The sequence below is a fragment of the Rattus rattus genome, chromosome 8, assembly GCF_011064425.1.
Source record: "Rattus rattus isolate New Zealand chromosome 8, Rrattus_CSIRO_v1, whole genome shotgun sequence".
In the NCBI taxonomy this organism is placed as follows: Eukaryota; Metazoa; Chordata; class Mammalia; order Rodentia; family Muridae; genus Rattus; species Rattus rattus.
The window spans coordinates 33,456,447-33,473,431 of NC_046161.1; the positions used below are offsets into that span (position 1 = coordinate 33,456,447).

Here is a 16,985-nt window from a genome sequence, read left to right on the forward strand (position 1 = left end):
AAGGATCTATGTGTAGCATATATTAGCAGCTCTTCTAATTCTGTTGAGGTTTGGTCTTGCTATCTATTGTAATGCTAAGTGGTGGCCCCCAAGACCTGGAGTCCTCACATAGATATGTGACCCTTCCCCAAGCTATTTCTGATTGGTAAATAAAGATGCCAACAGCCAGTAGATAGGCAGAGGAGCCAAAGGTGGGGTTTAGGTTTCCAGGGCTTGGGGTCTAAGGAGAACCAAGAGAAAAAGAAGAAGGTGTAGGAGGAAGAGAAGCCACTATGGGTTGGGTGAGCCATAAAAACTTGGCCGTAAGGGCTGGCCAATTGGAGTTAAGAGCAGTCTAGATGAAACACAGTAAGTAATAACTCGGGATTATCCTAAGAAAGTAGATTCTAATAGCAGAGAGGGTAGGCATCTGCCCAGCTCCTGTGCTGTTTAAGGCTTACATAAACATAAAGGCTGTGTGTGTCTTTTATCTGGGAGCTAAATGGTCAAAGGCAATGTAGAAATTCCAAATCAGGATTAAAATTTCTACAACATAATGCCATAATAAAAAGACAACCCAATTATGAAGCTGGCAAAATATCTGACTAGCATCTTCAAAAGACAGACCCACACGGCCAAAAGGCACATGAAAAAGATAACCAACATCAACTGCTAGGAGGAACTTTAAAACCACAATGAAATACCACAGCACAACCACCTGTCTAAGAGATGAATGTTGGTGAAGAACGCGGAGCCTTTCTTTACATGTTCTGGGGAATGAAAAGTAGTGTGGCTCCTTTGGAAAACAGTTTGTAGTTTGTCAAAAGTGAAACACAAAGCTGCTATGTGACTCCAGAGTCTCACTCCCATAGACCATGAAATGAAAACATGTACTACAGAATCCCGAGAACAATTCTCATAGCAGAATTCATAAGAGCCATGTAGAAAACCCCCCAAATGCCTAAGAGGATGAATTAATAAATGGTTTTATTGTTACGATTACTATCAGTACTATTCAATACACCAATGAATCTGACAACGCAGATGAGTGTTGGCATCAGGCTAACTGAGGAAGTTCAGTCAAAAAGAGCTCATATTGTATATTCCACTTATAAGAGGAGTCACATATAGGCTTATTTATACATTAAAAAAATAGATTAATGGTTACCTAGGATTAGAAAGGGATTTTTAGAGTAGGAAGTCTCCAAAGTGACTGACATTATGGGTTCCTTATGTTTTATTGTTAACATTTTTAATTAGTAACAATTATATAAAAATTGCTTGTCATGGAGAGCTAGTTTGAGGGCAGGGAGCCTTGTGCTGTGTTCTGCATTTCCTAGAGAACAATAGATCAGGATGACTAAAAGTGACTCAAGAAACCAAAGGCTTAAGGCTGCTTATGCCTTCTTTATGTAGACAGGCAGAGACAACCACAAGAAGAGCCAATGTCCTTCTCAATATTGCAGTCCTTCTCAATAGTGCTCTAAGAAATGGAGACAATGCCTGGGAAGGGAAATTTAAAATTATGAAATGACAAAGTTGGATAGAAATCCCTCCGTTTGGAAAATGAAGGACTACAGACCCTCTTCCAGGAGGCCTGAAGGACACAGGTACTATGGCTGCCACAGACTACTGTCTGCATTCTTGTTTCATTCTGTCCGCATTCAGAATTCTGGCCCAAGATCAAAGCCACAAATCCTGGGAGTCTCTATTTGTAGATGTTGTTAAACAAGCACACACAACAGTTGAGTGAGATGGTGAACAGCTTAAGTAACAGAGAAAAGCAGGCCTGCATCAGTGAGGTGGTGAAGCAGAGGGAGAAATATGAGAAGGATGTCCCAAGTACAAATCGATGGGAAAATCTGACAGTAAAAAGGATCCTCTTGATTTGTTCACAAGAAAGAGAAAGAAGATGAGGAGTAGCAACAGAAGCAGAAGGAGAAACAATTATTTTATTTGGCTTAAAAATTTTTGAGACAGTTTCATGCAGCTCAGCTGGCCTCAAACTCTTAATCCTTCTGCATCAGCCTCCATAGTAGTGGGATTAAAGACATGAACCACCATGCTCAACTAAGAATGTTTATCTATCTCCTTGCAAACACTATAAAGAGGGGAGTACCATGATCCACACATCTTAGTTGAGCTGTGTCTATTGCCCTCAGGGGTTTAATTTAGAATCTGACCAATCACACCGTGGCTTCTCAAAGCATCTATGTTTACATGAAGTGGACATGTGTGTCTGGAGCTCCTGAAATTGTATCCAAGTTGTACATGTTTCCAAACACTTTAAAATGAAAAGGTGCTCTTGTGTTCTCCTTACTTTGCATTTTGCTTTTGGTATGACAAGGCAGTTGAAGATGTTTCTAGCATTATGTTTTTAGTTTGTGAGTTGATCTAAGCATCATTATTGGCTCTAAATATGAAAAGTGGACATAAAGCATATCTATAGCTTATAAGGTAAACAATACAACAATAACAAACTCTTGATGCGCCTTGCTTGGGGTAGAGAAAATGACTTTTGGAAGGGCTATAGCGCATGGGTGCGCTGTGAGGCTGGAACCGTGGACACTGTGGTAGCTTCCAATAGCTTCAGGTTGCCTTGTGGTTTTCTACATGACATAGCATTTTGCTCACACTCTTTACCTGTGAAAAAGAGAAGCTAGCATGAGAAGTTTTTGGGTTTTGGTTTTTTCTCTTAAGTTATTATATATAGATATACAGTAATTTTATGTATAGATATACAGTAATTTTTACACAAACTGAAGAATTCTTCACTGTCAGCAAAGAAACCCTGAGTTAACTCAAGTTCCAGAGCCCTCTATACCTACAGTGAAGCAAACACTCATATACATAAAATAAAAATAAATAAAATCTCAAATTTAATATAAAATAAAATTTAAAAGTCCTATCTCCAATGTCACTGAATGAAAAAAAGAGGCAGTCGTTTAAAAAGTAAAAGAGATGGGAGGAAATTTTTCTTTAAAAAAAATGTATGCCAAATTCAAATTCTTCTCCTCTCTATTCTTATATAAAACTAGAAAAGCCAATGGCCCTATAGATGGCCGTTAAAGTTCAGAAGTCTGTTTCTTTTCTCCCTCTTCCAGATACTTTCAGAACTGTCAAGATTCCAAAGCACAATTTCAGAAGGATGATAAGATAATGTCAAAGATTTCTCATGAGTTTCTCTAATTAAAGAAAAAGCTTAAAATACATTTTTTAAAAGAAAAAAAGTCCAACAAAAAAAGTAAGAGAAACCTTACTTTTCTAATTACTTTAAAAATAACAGGTCCCACAAAGGTTTAAACCAAAGAGACAAGTTTGCAGCTTTTGATATTGGTCCCAAGGCACATAGACAGTTAGGTGGACTTCCTTCCAGATAGTACATCGCATACATTTTAACAGCCTTTCCTGTATAATTTTTGTGGTTGACTTTAAGTAAAGGTGGAAATACTACCAGTCATCGTCACTGACTTCATCCTCTTACTGGAGACTTTGTTTTGAAGTTCTGTCTATGTGCAGAAGCAAAATTACGAATGGCATTTCGAAGAGTTGCGTTCCCCTCAGAGATATCAGAAGAATTGATGACTGAATGCAATGCCCGATTATATGCTGCAAATGAAGGTTTGCACAACAATGAATAAAGTTAGACTCCAGACAGCCTTCCTACTTCTTTTTCCTATTGGCACTGCTTCATTACCCAAAATGCCACAGGCACTCGTTCCAGCCACAGAATAAATATTTACTGAGTGCTGACAAAAGAGGCTAACCCTGTGTGAGGAAAGAACGGAGATTATAGAAAATGGCAACAAGTGAAGTTGTAGTAAAAAGTGCTTCCACACCACAGGCATATATACAATGTCACCCCAATAGGAAGATGAATATGAACGAACAGCTAGGGAACCCCGGAAAGCTGTGAGAAGCTGTACTGTTTCAAGCGGGCTTTTGAGGGATAAACAGGAGGAAAGAAAAAAAGCACTATAGGTAGAGAGCTAAGTGTATGAGATACAAAAAGTATAAGAGGAAGTTTGATGAGGCTGGAGTGTGGCCTGAGACTAGGGAGAAGTATATAAAATGTCATGCATTTCATATTGTCATAAGAAGCTTTAAAGTAACTCATAGGACCGATAAATTCATATCACACAGATGAAGCATTTTGAATATGTCAAATATTTCAATGTTTATGTTTATGAGGCTGACAGAGCCTTGACAAATCAATACTTACTGCTGGGCAGGAAACACGAGTAATTACAGAAAGGACTCCCTCCATCGTCTCTGCCTGTGGCTCTTGATAGAGCTTCCCATCCTAGTTGGTGTCCCCAGCAAAACTGACAGTATGATATGGATATATGCTTTTAAGTCTGTATTAGACGGCATTAAAGTATGGCGATAACAGACTCCTAATTTAGCCATAAAGGACACACTTTTTTTTTTTTTCTCAAGACACGCTCTCTCTGTGTAGCTCTGGCAGTCCTGGAACTCATTCCGTAGACCAGACTGGCCTGGAACTCAAAGAGATCCATCTAACTCTGCCTCCCTCCACGTTCTGAGCTTAAAGGCATGTGCACTACTGCCCAGCGAGGACAGACTCTTAAGGTGCTCAATTAAGGGGAAATCTGGAATCTAAGTCTTCTTTTTTTTTTTTTTTAAAGATTTATTTATTATAGATGAGTACACTGTAGCTGTCTTCAGACACACCAGAAGAGGGCATCAGATCTCATTACAGATGGTTGTGAGCCACCATGTGGTTGCTGGAATTGAACTCAGGACCTCTGGAAGAGCAGTCAGTGCTCTTAACCGCTGAGCCATCTCTCCAGCCCGAATCTAAGTATTCTTATATTCAGTGTAATGAGCTGGAAACGCTTCTCCATCATAAGCAGGACCAGTCAGAAATGAAATTAAAATGATATTCACTGTCTCATATATTTGTTCTCTAAAGGTATAAATAAAATTCTCTTAATTATATGTAGATGTTTGATTTTAATTGTTACTGGGACTTAACTATTCCTTAAGGACTTACCTCTATAGTTTTTATAGAAAATGCAATTGTTGGCACAGGTATCAGGATGAGCATCCCAAAAATCAGGACCACAACAGCACAGCGGAGGTAAAGTGATATTATAAAGCTTCATTTTCTCCTGGACCTGGGCTCGTAAAGCTTCTACATATCTATGGAAATACAGTGCAGTCAGGTAAGTCAACTATTAGGAGAATAATATGCATATACCTGATTTTATAGCCAGATTTCTCTCCTCTGTGCCTCTAGCTTTCCTGTGGGACATGGCACTAGGAGAATATGGTGCGAGTCCCAACAGGTCCGAGCCAGTCACCGAAGCGAGGAGCAGTATGAGAAGGCGTACAGGGTCTCTGACTTTGTATTTTTTGAGACAAGATTTCTCTGTATACTTCTGGCTGTCCTGGAACTCAGAGATGTGCTTGCCTCTGCCCTCTGAGTACTGAGATTAAAGGCATGGGCCACCATCACAGGCTAAAGCAAGCCTGTTGAAGAATATGAGAAAACCTACTTTCTACTAGGTCTCTTCTAGATCCAGAATTTCCTGCAGAACGTTAAAGTCACCTTACATATTCTTTCTCTCTCTGTTGCTGTTTTTCTCTGGCTCCTTTTATTTCTTGCAGTTGTAACTGAGCTAAAACATCACTTATCTTCTTCTCTTCTGAACAAGGTTCTTCATGACAGTTCACTCTTAGGAGTCTCTGCTCTTCAGCGTAGCGCGCTTGTTCTTTCCTTTTCTTAATTCTGAAAACAAAACAAAACATAATTAGAATTTTCTAAAACTGTTATTTAAAATTAGCTTCCTGATCCAAGTAACTCAAGAAATGCCCTCAAAATATGAGAATTGCAAAATCAGTTCATCAATCTAAGAGCATCTTCAGAAAGCATTCATGTTGGCTGACGTGAGTTTATCTTCTAATCGCCTATATAAATCCATTCTCAAAGGGAAATGAGAACTGGTCAGTAAAACATTTTACATAAGAATCCCAGCATAAAAACAGGCTCAGGCTAAAAGTACATATGCCACTACCAAAATGGTGTAACAGGCCAGGTTTGTCCTCATACCAAAGAAACTTAAAATGAAAATGCATATAAGGCCAGGTAGTACTGACTCTTGACTTTAATCTCAGCACTAGGGAGGCAGAGGGATCTCTGAGCTTGAGGCCAGCCTGGTCTACAGAGCTAGTTCTAGAGTAGCCAAGGCTATATACAGAAACCCTGTCTCCAGAAAATGAAAAAGAAAGAAGCAAGTAAGATAAAACAGCAGAAATAACAGCTTTCAAGACACTGACATCAACTAGGAAAACACAGTAGTCCCTAATAGATGAGAAATAGAAAAGCAATTGCTATCATTGCCAAACAGTTAGTGCCTTCAATGTTTCTAGACAATAGCACTGGGGAAATTCAAGTGTAACCTGGTTAATTCCCCGAATAAAACACATTTGTAACAGCAATACATTTACCAACCAAAAGGTCAAAAATAAATCATAATGTTAGATATTGTCTATAATGTTAGAATGTCTACTGTTGTGATAAACACCATGACCAAAATCAACTTGAGGAAGAAGGGTCTATGTTTTATCTTACAAAGTCACAGTCCACCAATGAGAGAAGTCAGGGCAGGAACTCAGGGCAATAACTGGAGACAGGAATCAACGCAGAAGTCATGGAGGAATGCTACTTACTGACTTTCTCCTGTCTTGCTTAGACTGTTTTCTTATATAACTCAGGCCCACCTGTCCACAGACTACAGTGAGTTGGCCCCTCCCACATTCATCATTAATTAAGAAAATATGTCAAAGACTTGCATACAGGCCAGTCTTAACATAGGCATTTTCTCAATTAAGAGTCCCTTTCCTGAGATATGTTTGTGTCATGTAGAAATGACCTCTCCCCACCAAAACAAACCCTAACCAGTACAAATATCCCATCAACATACGGTGATTTGAATGAGAATTGTCCCTATAGGCTCATAGATTTGAATGCTGGTCACCAGGTAGTGGAACTATTTTGAAAGGACTAAGGGGTGTGGTCTCGTTGGAGAAATGTGCCACTGGGAGTGGGCTTTGAGGTTCCAAAAGCCCTATACTGGGCATCACGGTGCACACCTTTACTCCTAGCACTTGAAAGGCAGAGGCAAGTGGATCTCTCTGAGTTTGAGGCTAGTCTAGACTAAAGAGTGAGTTCTAGAACAGCAAGGGCAATGTAAAGAAATCCTGTCTCCTAAAACTGCCAAAATAAATTATAGATAGATAGATAGATAGATAGATAGATAGATAGATAGATAGATAAACAGACAGATAAACAGACAGACAGATACATAAAAGCCCATGCCAAGTCCAGCGTGAGTAAGTCTGTCTTTGTCTCCCTCCTTCTCCTTCTCCCTCTCCCTGTCTCTACCCCACTACGGATCAGGACTCAGAACTCTCTCAGCTTCTGCTCCAGTGCCTGCCTGCATAATGCCACGCTCCCTTCCACGATGATAATCAAGTAAACTTTGGAAACTGTAAGCCAGCCCCAATGAAATACTTTCCTTTATAAGAGTCACCACAGTCTTGTGTCTCTCCACAGCAATAGAACAGTGACTAAGACACAAGTATGCAAAGGAGACAGGGAGAGAACACATAATGAGTAGAATCATCAAACAAGATCAACTACAACCGGACTGCTGGGTTAGAATTACACAGAAGAGGGTTGGGATTTAGCTCAGTGGTAGAGCGCTTGCCTAGGAAGCGCCAAGGCCCTGGGTTCGATCCCCAGCTCGAAAAAAAAAAAAAAAAAAAAGAACCAAAAAAAAAAAAAAAAAGAACCAGAATTACACAGAAGAACATTTACATAGTCACTACAGACATATTATGTATGTTCAAAAATAAAGATCAATTTAGCTCAGCGGTAGAGCGCTTGCCTAGCGAGCGCAAGGCCCTGGGTTCGGTCCCCAGCTCCGAAAAAAAAGAAAAAATAAAAAATAAATAAAGATCAGCTGGGCATGGCGGCATATATACATCTCAGCATTCAAGAAGCTGAAGTGTGAGGATGATGCCAAGTTTGAAGCTAGCCTGATCTATATAGTGAGTTCCAGGTCAGACTACATTACATAGTGAGACCCTGTATTGCACAAGTTACATGAAAAAGATGGAAGTCAATCTTCCAGGGCTGAAAGCTACAGTTTCTGAGTAAAAGAGACAGTAAACATGACTTTGTCAATACAATTTTGTCAGAGATGCAAATCTGAAAACATAAAGATAGAAACGCTAAGGTATATCACAGCAAAAGGAACGCAAATGAAAGAGCATAGAATTATTCAGATCAAAAGTCAGGTAAAGAAATCCAATAGCCATTTACGCAAAGATGAAATCAAATGGCACCATTCACCATACCAAGGAAATGCAAGCCAAAGTTACAAAATAAAATAAAATTAAACAAATCTAGCCAGGCTACTGGCGCACTAGCACTTGGGAGGCGGAGTCAGGTGGATCTCTGAGTTTGAGCCCAGCCTGACCTACAACATAGTGAGTTCCTGAACAGCCAGGGCTATGCAAAAAGACCCTGTTTTAAAACAAATAACAAAAAGATCATCTAACATCCATCAGAATAGTTACCACTTAAGAAAAAAAAAAGTAGCTGAGGGCACCTCAGTTGGTAGAGTGCTTGCTTAGCACTCAGGAAGCCTTGTGTCCATCACGTAAAATTGGCTGTGGTATGTTCCTAGTTCTGTAATCCTAATGACTAAGGGACAGAGGTGGGGGCTCAAGAGTTCAAAGCGAGAGCGAGAGAGCGCGAGAGCGCGAGAGAGAGAGAAAGAGAGAAACAAGGTAGGCATGGTAGTGCCTATCTGTAACCCCAGCTTCCTGAGAAACTTAGGAAAGTGGAACAGACATTCAGGTCCAGCCTAGGCAGAGAAAATCTTCTTGTGCAGTTCTTGATGGGATTCAAATGACAGGCCACTATGGAAAACAATTTGAAGTCTTTTTAAAAAATAAAAGCATGAAGCTGGAAAGATACCTCAGAGGGCAAGGCACACTGGCTTTTCTTCCAGGGGATCCATGACCCATTCCTACCACTGACATGGTGGCTAACAACTCCATTTACAGGGAATCTGACATTTTCTTCTGGTCCCTTGGGTACAGTATGTACATGTTGTGCATATATACATACATACATGTAAAACACCCATATACACTAAATGAATAAATAAAAACTTAAAAATAAAATAATTTTAAAGGATACACTATACCTGAGTAAAAGAAAGCATATATATGTAAATATATAAGGTATAAGTCATATACATGTGTATATGATATCAGTGCCAGTGTATATTTCAGAGCAAAGAAAATGATAGATAAAAAAGGAGATCTACCATACACTTTTTCCCATACACTGCTTCATTACATAAGTCTGACTGCCCTAGAACTTAAGATACTGACCACAGTGGCCTTGAATTTACACAGTTCCACTTGCCTCTGCCTCACAATTAAAGCTATTGGTATTAAACATCACAATGGGCCTATATCCCGAACATTTTTAAACCTAAGAGTAGACATTAAAATATATGTAGGGTTTTGGATATAGTTCAGTGGTAAAGGGTTTGCATAGTATGCATGAGACCCTGGGGTAAATCCACAGTCCCACACATAAAGAAATATATTTTGGGATCTGAAGAGATGGCTCAGCAGTTAAGAGCACTGGTTGCTCTTCCAGAGGATGTGAATATAATTCCTCACACCCACAAAATGGTTCCCAAAAATCTGTAAGTCTAGTTCCAGGGTATCTAAAACATTCTGGCCTCCTTGGACATTAAATATACAAGTGGTACACAGATACATATGCAAGCAAAACACCTAATATATAAAATATTTTTAAATTTTGTGTTTATGTTTTAAATGTGTATATAAATATATATATGACTATGCATACACATACGGTAAAAATTCATAGAACTATAAAAATATTAAAAATTAAAATATATGCAAAAATTAGAGACCTTAATTACTGACACAAGAAGTCAGAAAAAAAAGATACAGTAGAAAGAGTCTATGAACCAACCTAATTGAAATTTATAAAAATATTGTAAGATATTGAGAGTAATATCTATTTTTCTACTACAAAGGTCTTGAACTTGAAAGCTTTACCAAGATAGACAATACTCTAGAATAACAGTTACAATCCCTGTGTGGGGGGTCAAACAATCCTTTCACAGGGGTCACCTAAGACCATTGGAAAATACAGATATTTATATTACAATTCATAACACTAGCAAAATTACAGTTATAAAGTGACAACAAAAATAACTTTATGGCTGGAGTTTCCACGACATGAGGAACTATATTAAAGCATCACAATGTTAGGCTGAGAACCACTGTCTTAGACTACAAAACAAATGTCAACCAATTCAAAAAGATTCAAGTAACACACAGCATATTTTTTGATATGATCAAATAGAAATAAATTAACAGTTAAAAACAGACAAACATTTACAAAACCAAATATATTTGGGAACTACATGATATACTTCTAAATAACTCATGATCAAAAAGAAGTGGCAATTAGGAGGAATTTTTAACTGAGTAAAATGATATACCAGATAAATCCAGTTAAAGAATATTTTAATAGAAGACTGGAGAGATTATCAGGGGATAAGAGTAATGGCTGCACTTCCAGAGGACCCATTTGAATTTCTAGCAGCATCCACATGGCAGCTTATAATTGTCTATAATTATAATTGTCTATAATTCCAGTTTCGGGGATCAGTTTCTTTGACACCAGGAACACACATGGCACATAGACGTACTTGCAAAAAAAGTATCCATACACATAAAATAAGACTTTAAAAAAAGGACACAGTAGTAAATTTTTAGCATTAAATACATATATTAGAAAAATAAAAAGGTCCTCAGATCAAAGACCTTAGCTTCCACCTGAAGAAATTTACAAAGAGAAAAATCAAACTCAAGATAAGTATAAGAAAAGAGATAATAAAGGAAATAATAGAGATCTGAAACAGACAAGTGGAAAACAAAAATAATAACAATATACTGAAATGAAACTTCTTTGATAACTGTTGAGTCAGTCTGTGAGAGAAAAGATACAAATTATTAATATACAAATAAAATGATATCATTTTATTGAAATATTGAAAGCTCGGGACAGTTTTGTGCCAATAAGTCTGACAACTTTGGTGAAGTTACACTGTGAAAGGTATACATTACTTACAGTCATTTAGTAGCAAGAATAGAATTATAGCTAAGAAGTTTTTCACAATGAGAAGTTCAGAGTCACAAGCAAATTCTACCAAAGGCTTCAGAAAACAAGCAAGCCAGCTGTCAGTCATCCAACAAGACTGAAGAAGGGACAGTACTTCCCCACTTGTTCCCTAGCATTAGCATTGGCCTCAAGGCCAAACAAAGCCCCAGATATCAGGAAAACAAAAGCACAAGTTAGTACCTCTCAACACACACAGAATGAAGTAATATATTTTATCTATTTTCTTTTCTGGAGCTGAGGACTGAACACAGGGCCTTGTGCTTACTAGGTAAGCATGACACTACTGAACCACCACCACCACCACCACCACCACCACCACCACCACCACCACCACCACCACCACCACCACCACCACCACCACCCCATCTATTTTGTCTATTTCCGGTCTATTATGACATTGTTTTGAAATTTCCATTTATGGTTATTGACAGCATATAAGAGCTTTAGATACCAATGTGCCCTGCAACCTCACTAAACTTCTTTTCAAATTCCAGTGGGTTTTTACAAAATGATCATGTCATTTTCAAATAAAGGCAGCTTTATTCCTTTGTTTAAATTAGATTGTTTTATTTCTTTTCCTTGCTAAGCTGCACCAACGAGAACTTACTTTCAGTATGACTTGAACAGATGTGACAAGAATGGGCAGCATCTGATTTGGGAAGAAAGCATTGATATGAAATACATTAGCAGGAAAGTTAACCAAAATCTTTCCAGTTTTTGAAAAGGTTTTAAAAATTTTATACATGGGTGTTGGACTTTGCAAAGTAATAATGTAGCTTTACTCCCTTCTCTTCCTTCATCCCTTCTATTGTATGTTAAATCAAATTCTGGTCCTGGGGTACAACCCACTCGGTAATAAATGTTGCCCTCTTAATATGCTGTTTGGTTCTCTTTGCTCAGAATGCTGATAGAAGTGTGAGCAGTAAACCTGTGCGCATAATGCCTCAGGTGGACATAATGGAGTGGATATAATAAATTCTACTGGGAATGGAACTAGAGGCAATTCATACTCCATTCCTACAAATAATTTGTCTCTGTTTTTTTCATGTCCTGAGACTATGCAAGGCCAAACTTAAAGGATACATTTTCTAGACTGGATCCACTTCTTATGTGTGGCTTTTCTTCGCTTGCAGTAATACTGATACAACCACTTTGAAAAACAGTTTGGCAGCTTCTTTCTTTTTTTTTTTTTCGGAGCTGGGGACCAAACCCAGGGCCTTGCGCTTCCTAGGCAAGCGCTTTACCACTGAGCTAAATCCCCAACCCCTTGGCAGCTTCTTTTAAGACTGAAGCACACACCTATGTCATTCGCCAGGTACTTAGTCAGGACAAGGCATACTGTAAGCATACTAAAGCTTGCTTTCACATTTCATTGGAGCTTTAAGACCAAGTCAGTGCCGGTTTACAAAGCTTCAAAGTATGAGATGACCACTTGGTTAGGGGCTGAAGCTCCTTTCCCAACCTGAAACTCCTCAGAGACTTAAGGAGTCTACTTTGCTTGTGTTCTAAATGGAACAAAACCTAAATGACAAACATCCATACAAATGTTTACTGGAGAGAGATTTTGTGACAGGCTCCATGTGTTGCAGGATGGCCTGGAATTCCCTATGTAGTTTCCTTTCTGTTGCTGTGATAAAAGTATCTGGTCCCTTGTTATGAGAAAAGACTTTACTTTGTCTTACATTTCCAGGTCACAGTCCATCATAAAGGGAAGTCAAGGCAGGAAGTCAACCCGGAACCTGATTATCAGAAACTGAGGAATGCAGCTCGTCGGCTTGCTCTCAGGCTCATTACCTGGTTCATTCTTAGCCTTTTATACAGCTCAGGCTCCGTGCCTGAGGAACAAGTGCCACCCATAGAGGGCTGGGCCTGCCTACATCAATTAATAATCACAATTCCTCATAGATACACCCACAGACCAACCGGATCCAGGCAAATCTTCAATTAAGGCCTCTTTCAAAGAAGTCCAGGATGTGTCGAGATGACATTAACTAAGGCTAACCAGGATGCGAGGGATGACTTCTGGCCCCCTTGTTTCTTCCTGAGTGGTAGAGTCACAGGTGTGTACTATCTCACAGTTTCTGTAGTGCTGCAGATCAGACCCATAGGGAGGGGTGTGTGTGTGTGTGTGTGTGTGTGTGTGTGTGTGTGTGTGTGTGTGTATGTGTGTGTGCGCATGCTAGGCAAGCAGTCTATATCCCTAGGTGAGCTATATCCCTAGCTAGTCACTGTAAGTTTAAGCTTCTTGGGAAAACCACAAAAAGTTCTTCTGAAAAAAAAAAAAAGAGTAATCTTGAATCCCCAAAGCCTCTGTTGGACATACATGAAGAGACCACTGTTGCTTCCATACTTCCTATGGATAGATAGAGCTAATGGATCTGGGCAAAGTAAACTTTAAGTGTTCTGGAAAGGATTCATTGCCAGTAAGAACCATTCTTTAGAAGACCAAATAAAGTGTTGTTAAGGATCTTGGCTGAGGTTGATGCCCAGCTTTATGGTTGGCATTTAGGGATCCAAAATTCAAGTGCAGAAAATAGCTATAGATTGCAGAAAAAAAAAACTTGAAAACTAGAATTTGAAGTGAAGCGTAAAGCTCTGCCAACTTCTGACAGACTTGTTGCAAATGACCAGGAGTTACAATCAAGAGGTGAACAAAGGACACAGTATCTTGGTAAAGAAATCTTCTGCTTAAACTGCTGTGAACACAGTTGAGATGAAGGATTTACAACATTATAAGAACTTAGTTCATGAAGCAGCAGCAGGCTTAAGAAGACCTTGCTTGTTTGTTTTTCCCAGGATCTTATTATATGGCTCAGTCAGGGCTCTAACTCGCAGTTCTCTCTACCTCCTCCAGGTACAATTCTCCCCTCCTCTACTAATTTCTTGGTACCAGACATCAGGCCGAGGGACATGCACAAACTAGGTAATCACTCTTCAACTCAGCTAAGCAACAGTCCGAGTCCTTGGCTCCATCTGTGAAAGTATTACTGTGGGAAAATGCTATCAAATCGTACCATGTGCCAAGAGATATATATTTCATAAAAAGAAGGGTCAGTTAATGGTACTGTTATCTTACTGTAAGAAACTATTATCCAGGTATCTGCAGAAGACCAAGGCTAGTCAGAGCTCCAGGAGCAAGTTCTACCCCAGCTTGGACTACAAAGTGAGTAAGAGACCCTGTCTCAAAATAAAAATAAAAGTAAAAAAGAAAAATTGCCATAGCCATTTCAATGCTCAGTAACTATCACTCTGATAAGTCAGCAGCTATTCACACAAGAATGGGAGATTTAACAAATAAAAAGATTACAATTTGTTACTCAGGTGATTGTCAACATTTACTAAAAAAGAATTTATTTGAGGCATGGTCTCACTCACGATGTAGCCCTAGATGGCCTAGAACTCACTATGTAGAACAAGATGGCCTCCAGTCACAGAGATCTTGCCTCTGTCTTCCTAGTGTTAGGATTAAAAACATATATCACTGTTCCATGTAATAAAGTATTTTAAATGAAAGTGTGTGTATGTATGTATGTAAGTATGTATGTATGTAAGTATGTATGTATGTATGTATGTAAGTATGTATGTATGTATGTATGTATGTATGTATGTATGTATGTATGTATGTATGTATATTAGAGTGAGCCTGAGACAACTTTCACCAGGCCCTGAGGCCCTGTTGGGGAGCAAGCTCTAGACAACCACCAGTCCAGCACCCTGCAGGCCCTTGGCAGCACACCATGTCTAACATGAACCCTGCCAGATAACCTCTACCTGGGGCCGTGCAGTCTGGGCAGGGAATGTGTCCTAGCCGATCCAGTCCAGTGTGGGGTGGGTGGAAATGGGGAATGGGAAAGATGGGGATGTCAGTGGGGTGGGTTACTGTGAGAGAGTCAGCCCTGCCACTTGTCTGCCATGCAACTACAGTGTTGAGAAGAATGCCCTCTCCTACTCTCACTCCCTGCCATATTCCACAGGACAGAGAACTGGCCCCATGGCCATGAGAGCGAAAGACCTTGCCCTACCCCTCATGGGTTGCAGCACTCAGGAAAGAGCACTCTATATCTTGATTGGGCAACACAGTAGAACTGACTCTGGTGGTAGGGGATGGTTGTGGGTGAGCCAGCCACTCTGACGGTATAAGATGAGACCTGGCCTAATGGTTTGGACACGGGTGAGCCAGCACCAAGTACACGAAAGCTGGCTCTGTCCTTTGGTGGCTGCAACATTGGTTGAACTAGGCAGGGCAGTGTGGAAAGCGTGCCCTGGAAGTGTGGGTGCAGGAGAGCAGGCGAGCTAACCAGCTCAGATATCTCCCAGGCTCAGATTCGGTGCTTTGTGTTGGCCTACTCCAACATGTACCCTATCTATGAACTGATGGAGCTCATGAAGAGGTCAGTCCTAGAGATCCAAAACTACAGGATCTCCATGACACAGGGCAACACCAGGGTATCTGAGAGGAATACCATGAGATTCCGGTATTGACAGTGTAGCAGAAGCCAAAGGCCTCAAACCAGACCAATGACTCATTGCAAGTGTGGACAAAAGGGTATACTATGGGACACACTGTGACACACTATAGCTATCATGTGATGGTTTGCTTATGTTCAGTTCAGGGAGTGGCACTATTAGAAGGTGTGGCCCTGTTGGAATAGGTATGGCACTGTACGTGTGGGCTGTAAGACCCTCATCCTAGCTGCCTGGAAGTCAGCCTTCCACTAACAGCCTTTAGGTGAAGATGAACTTTCAGTTTTGCCTGCACCATGCCTGCCTGGATGCTTCCATGCTCTTGCCTTGATAACAGACTCAACCTCTGAACTTGTAAACCAGGCCCAATGTTGTCCTTATAATTGTTGCCTTGGTCATGGTGTCTGTTCATAGCAGTAAAACTCTAACTAATATAGAAGTTGGTACCAGGAGTGGGGTATTTTGATAAGCCTGACCATACTTTTGTTTGGAAGAATGTGGATTTTGGGACTTTGGATTTGGAAAGCAGTGGTATACTTTAAATGGGGTTTAATGGGCTATCCTAGTAGTAATATGGAAGACTATGTTACTGAGAGTGGTTTGAATTGTGTGGACTTGGCCCAAGAGGTTTCAGTGTAGATTTTCAATATGTAGCCCAGAGACTGTTTTTGTGGTAATTTGGTGAAGAATTAGGCTACTTTTGCCCTTGTCTGAAGAGTCTACCTGAGGCTAAGGTAAAGAGATTTATATTAATTACACTGACAAAGGAAATCTCAAAAAAGCCCAGCAGAGACTGTTCTCTGGTCAAGTCTCAGGAAGAGCATCATAAACAAGCATATCAAGCTGGGAAAAAAATATGTATAGAATATATGGTTTGAGTATTAAAGGGGCACCAGGAAGTGAAATGGAGCTGAATCCACTGTTCCAGGATATTAAATTGAATTATGGAGTAATGACTTTGTGGTAAGATTCCGCCCAGCTAAATTTAGGTATGGTCGTACAAGCCTTTAATCCCAGGAGGCAAAGACAAGCAGATCTCTGAAAAAAAACTGAAATCCAGGTTTGGTGGCCCACCTTAGGAGACAGGCATGCAGATCTCTGAATTCAAAGTCAATCTACAGAGCAAGTTCCAGGACAACCAAGCTTAGGCAGTCAAGGAACTGGAAAACAGAAAGCTGATGATAATGTAATAGAACAAGGGGGCTGTGCTCCTGCCCCAGGAGGTAGCAGAGCTTGGCAGCTTTGGCCACCTGGCTCTGGCTTGAGTCCA

The 16,985-nt window shown here is 39.9% G+C and overlaps 1 protein-coding gene across 1 annotated transcript in view; it reads right to left on the reverse strand.

Moving 5' to 3' along the window:
- Positions 1–2,580: 2,580 nt before the first annotated feature.
- Positions 2,581–16,985, reverse strand: part of Ccdc15 (coiled-coil domain containing 15) — a 73,935-nt gene continuing 59,530 nt past the window's right edge. The window contains 4 exon segments of the mRNA XM_032910912.1: positions 2,581–2,622; positions 3,434–3,588; positions 4,997–5,145; positions 5,555–5,734. Of these exon segments, the coding sequence (XP_032766803.1) occupies positions 3,452–3,588; positions 4,997–5,145; positions 5,555–5,734 (466 nt within the window). The 3' untranslated portion in view covers positions 2,581–2,622; positions 3,434–3,451.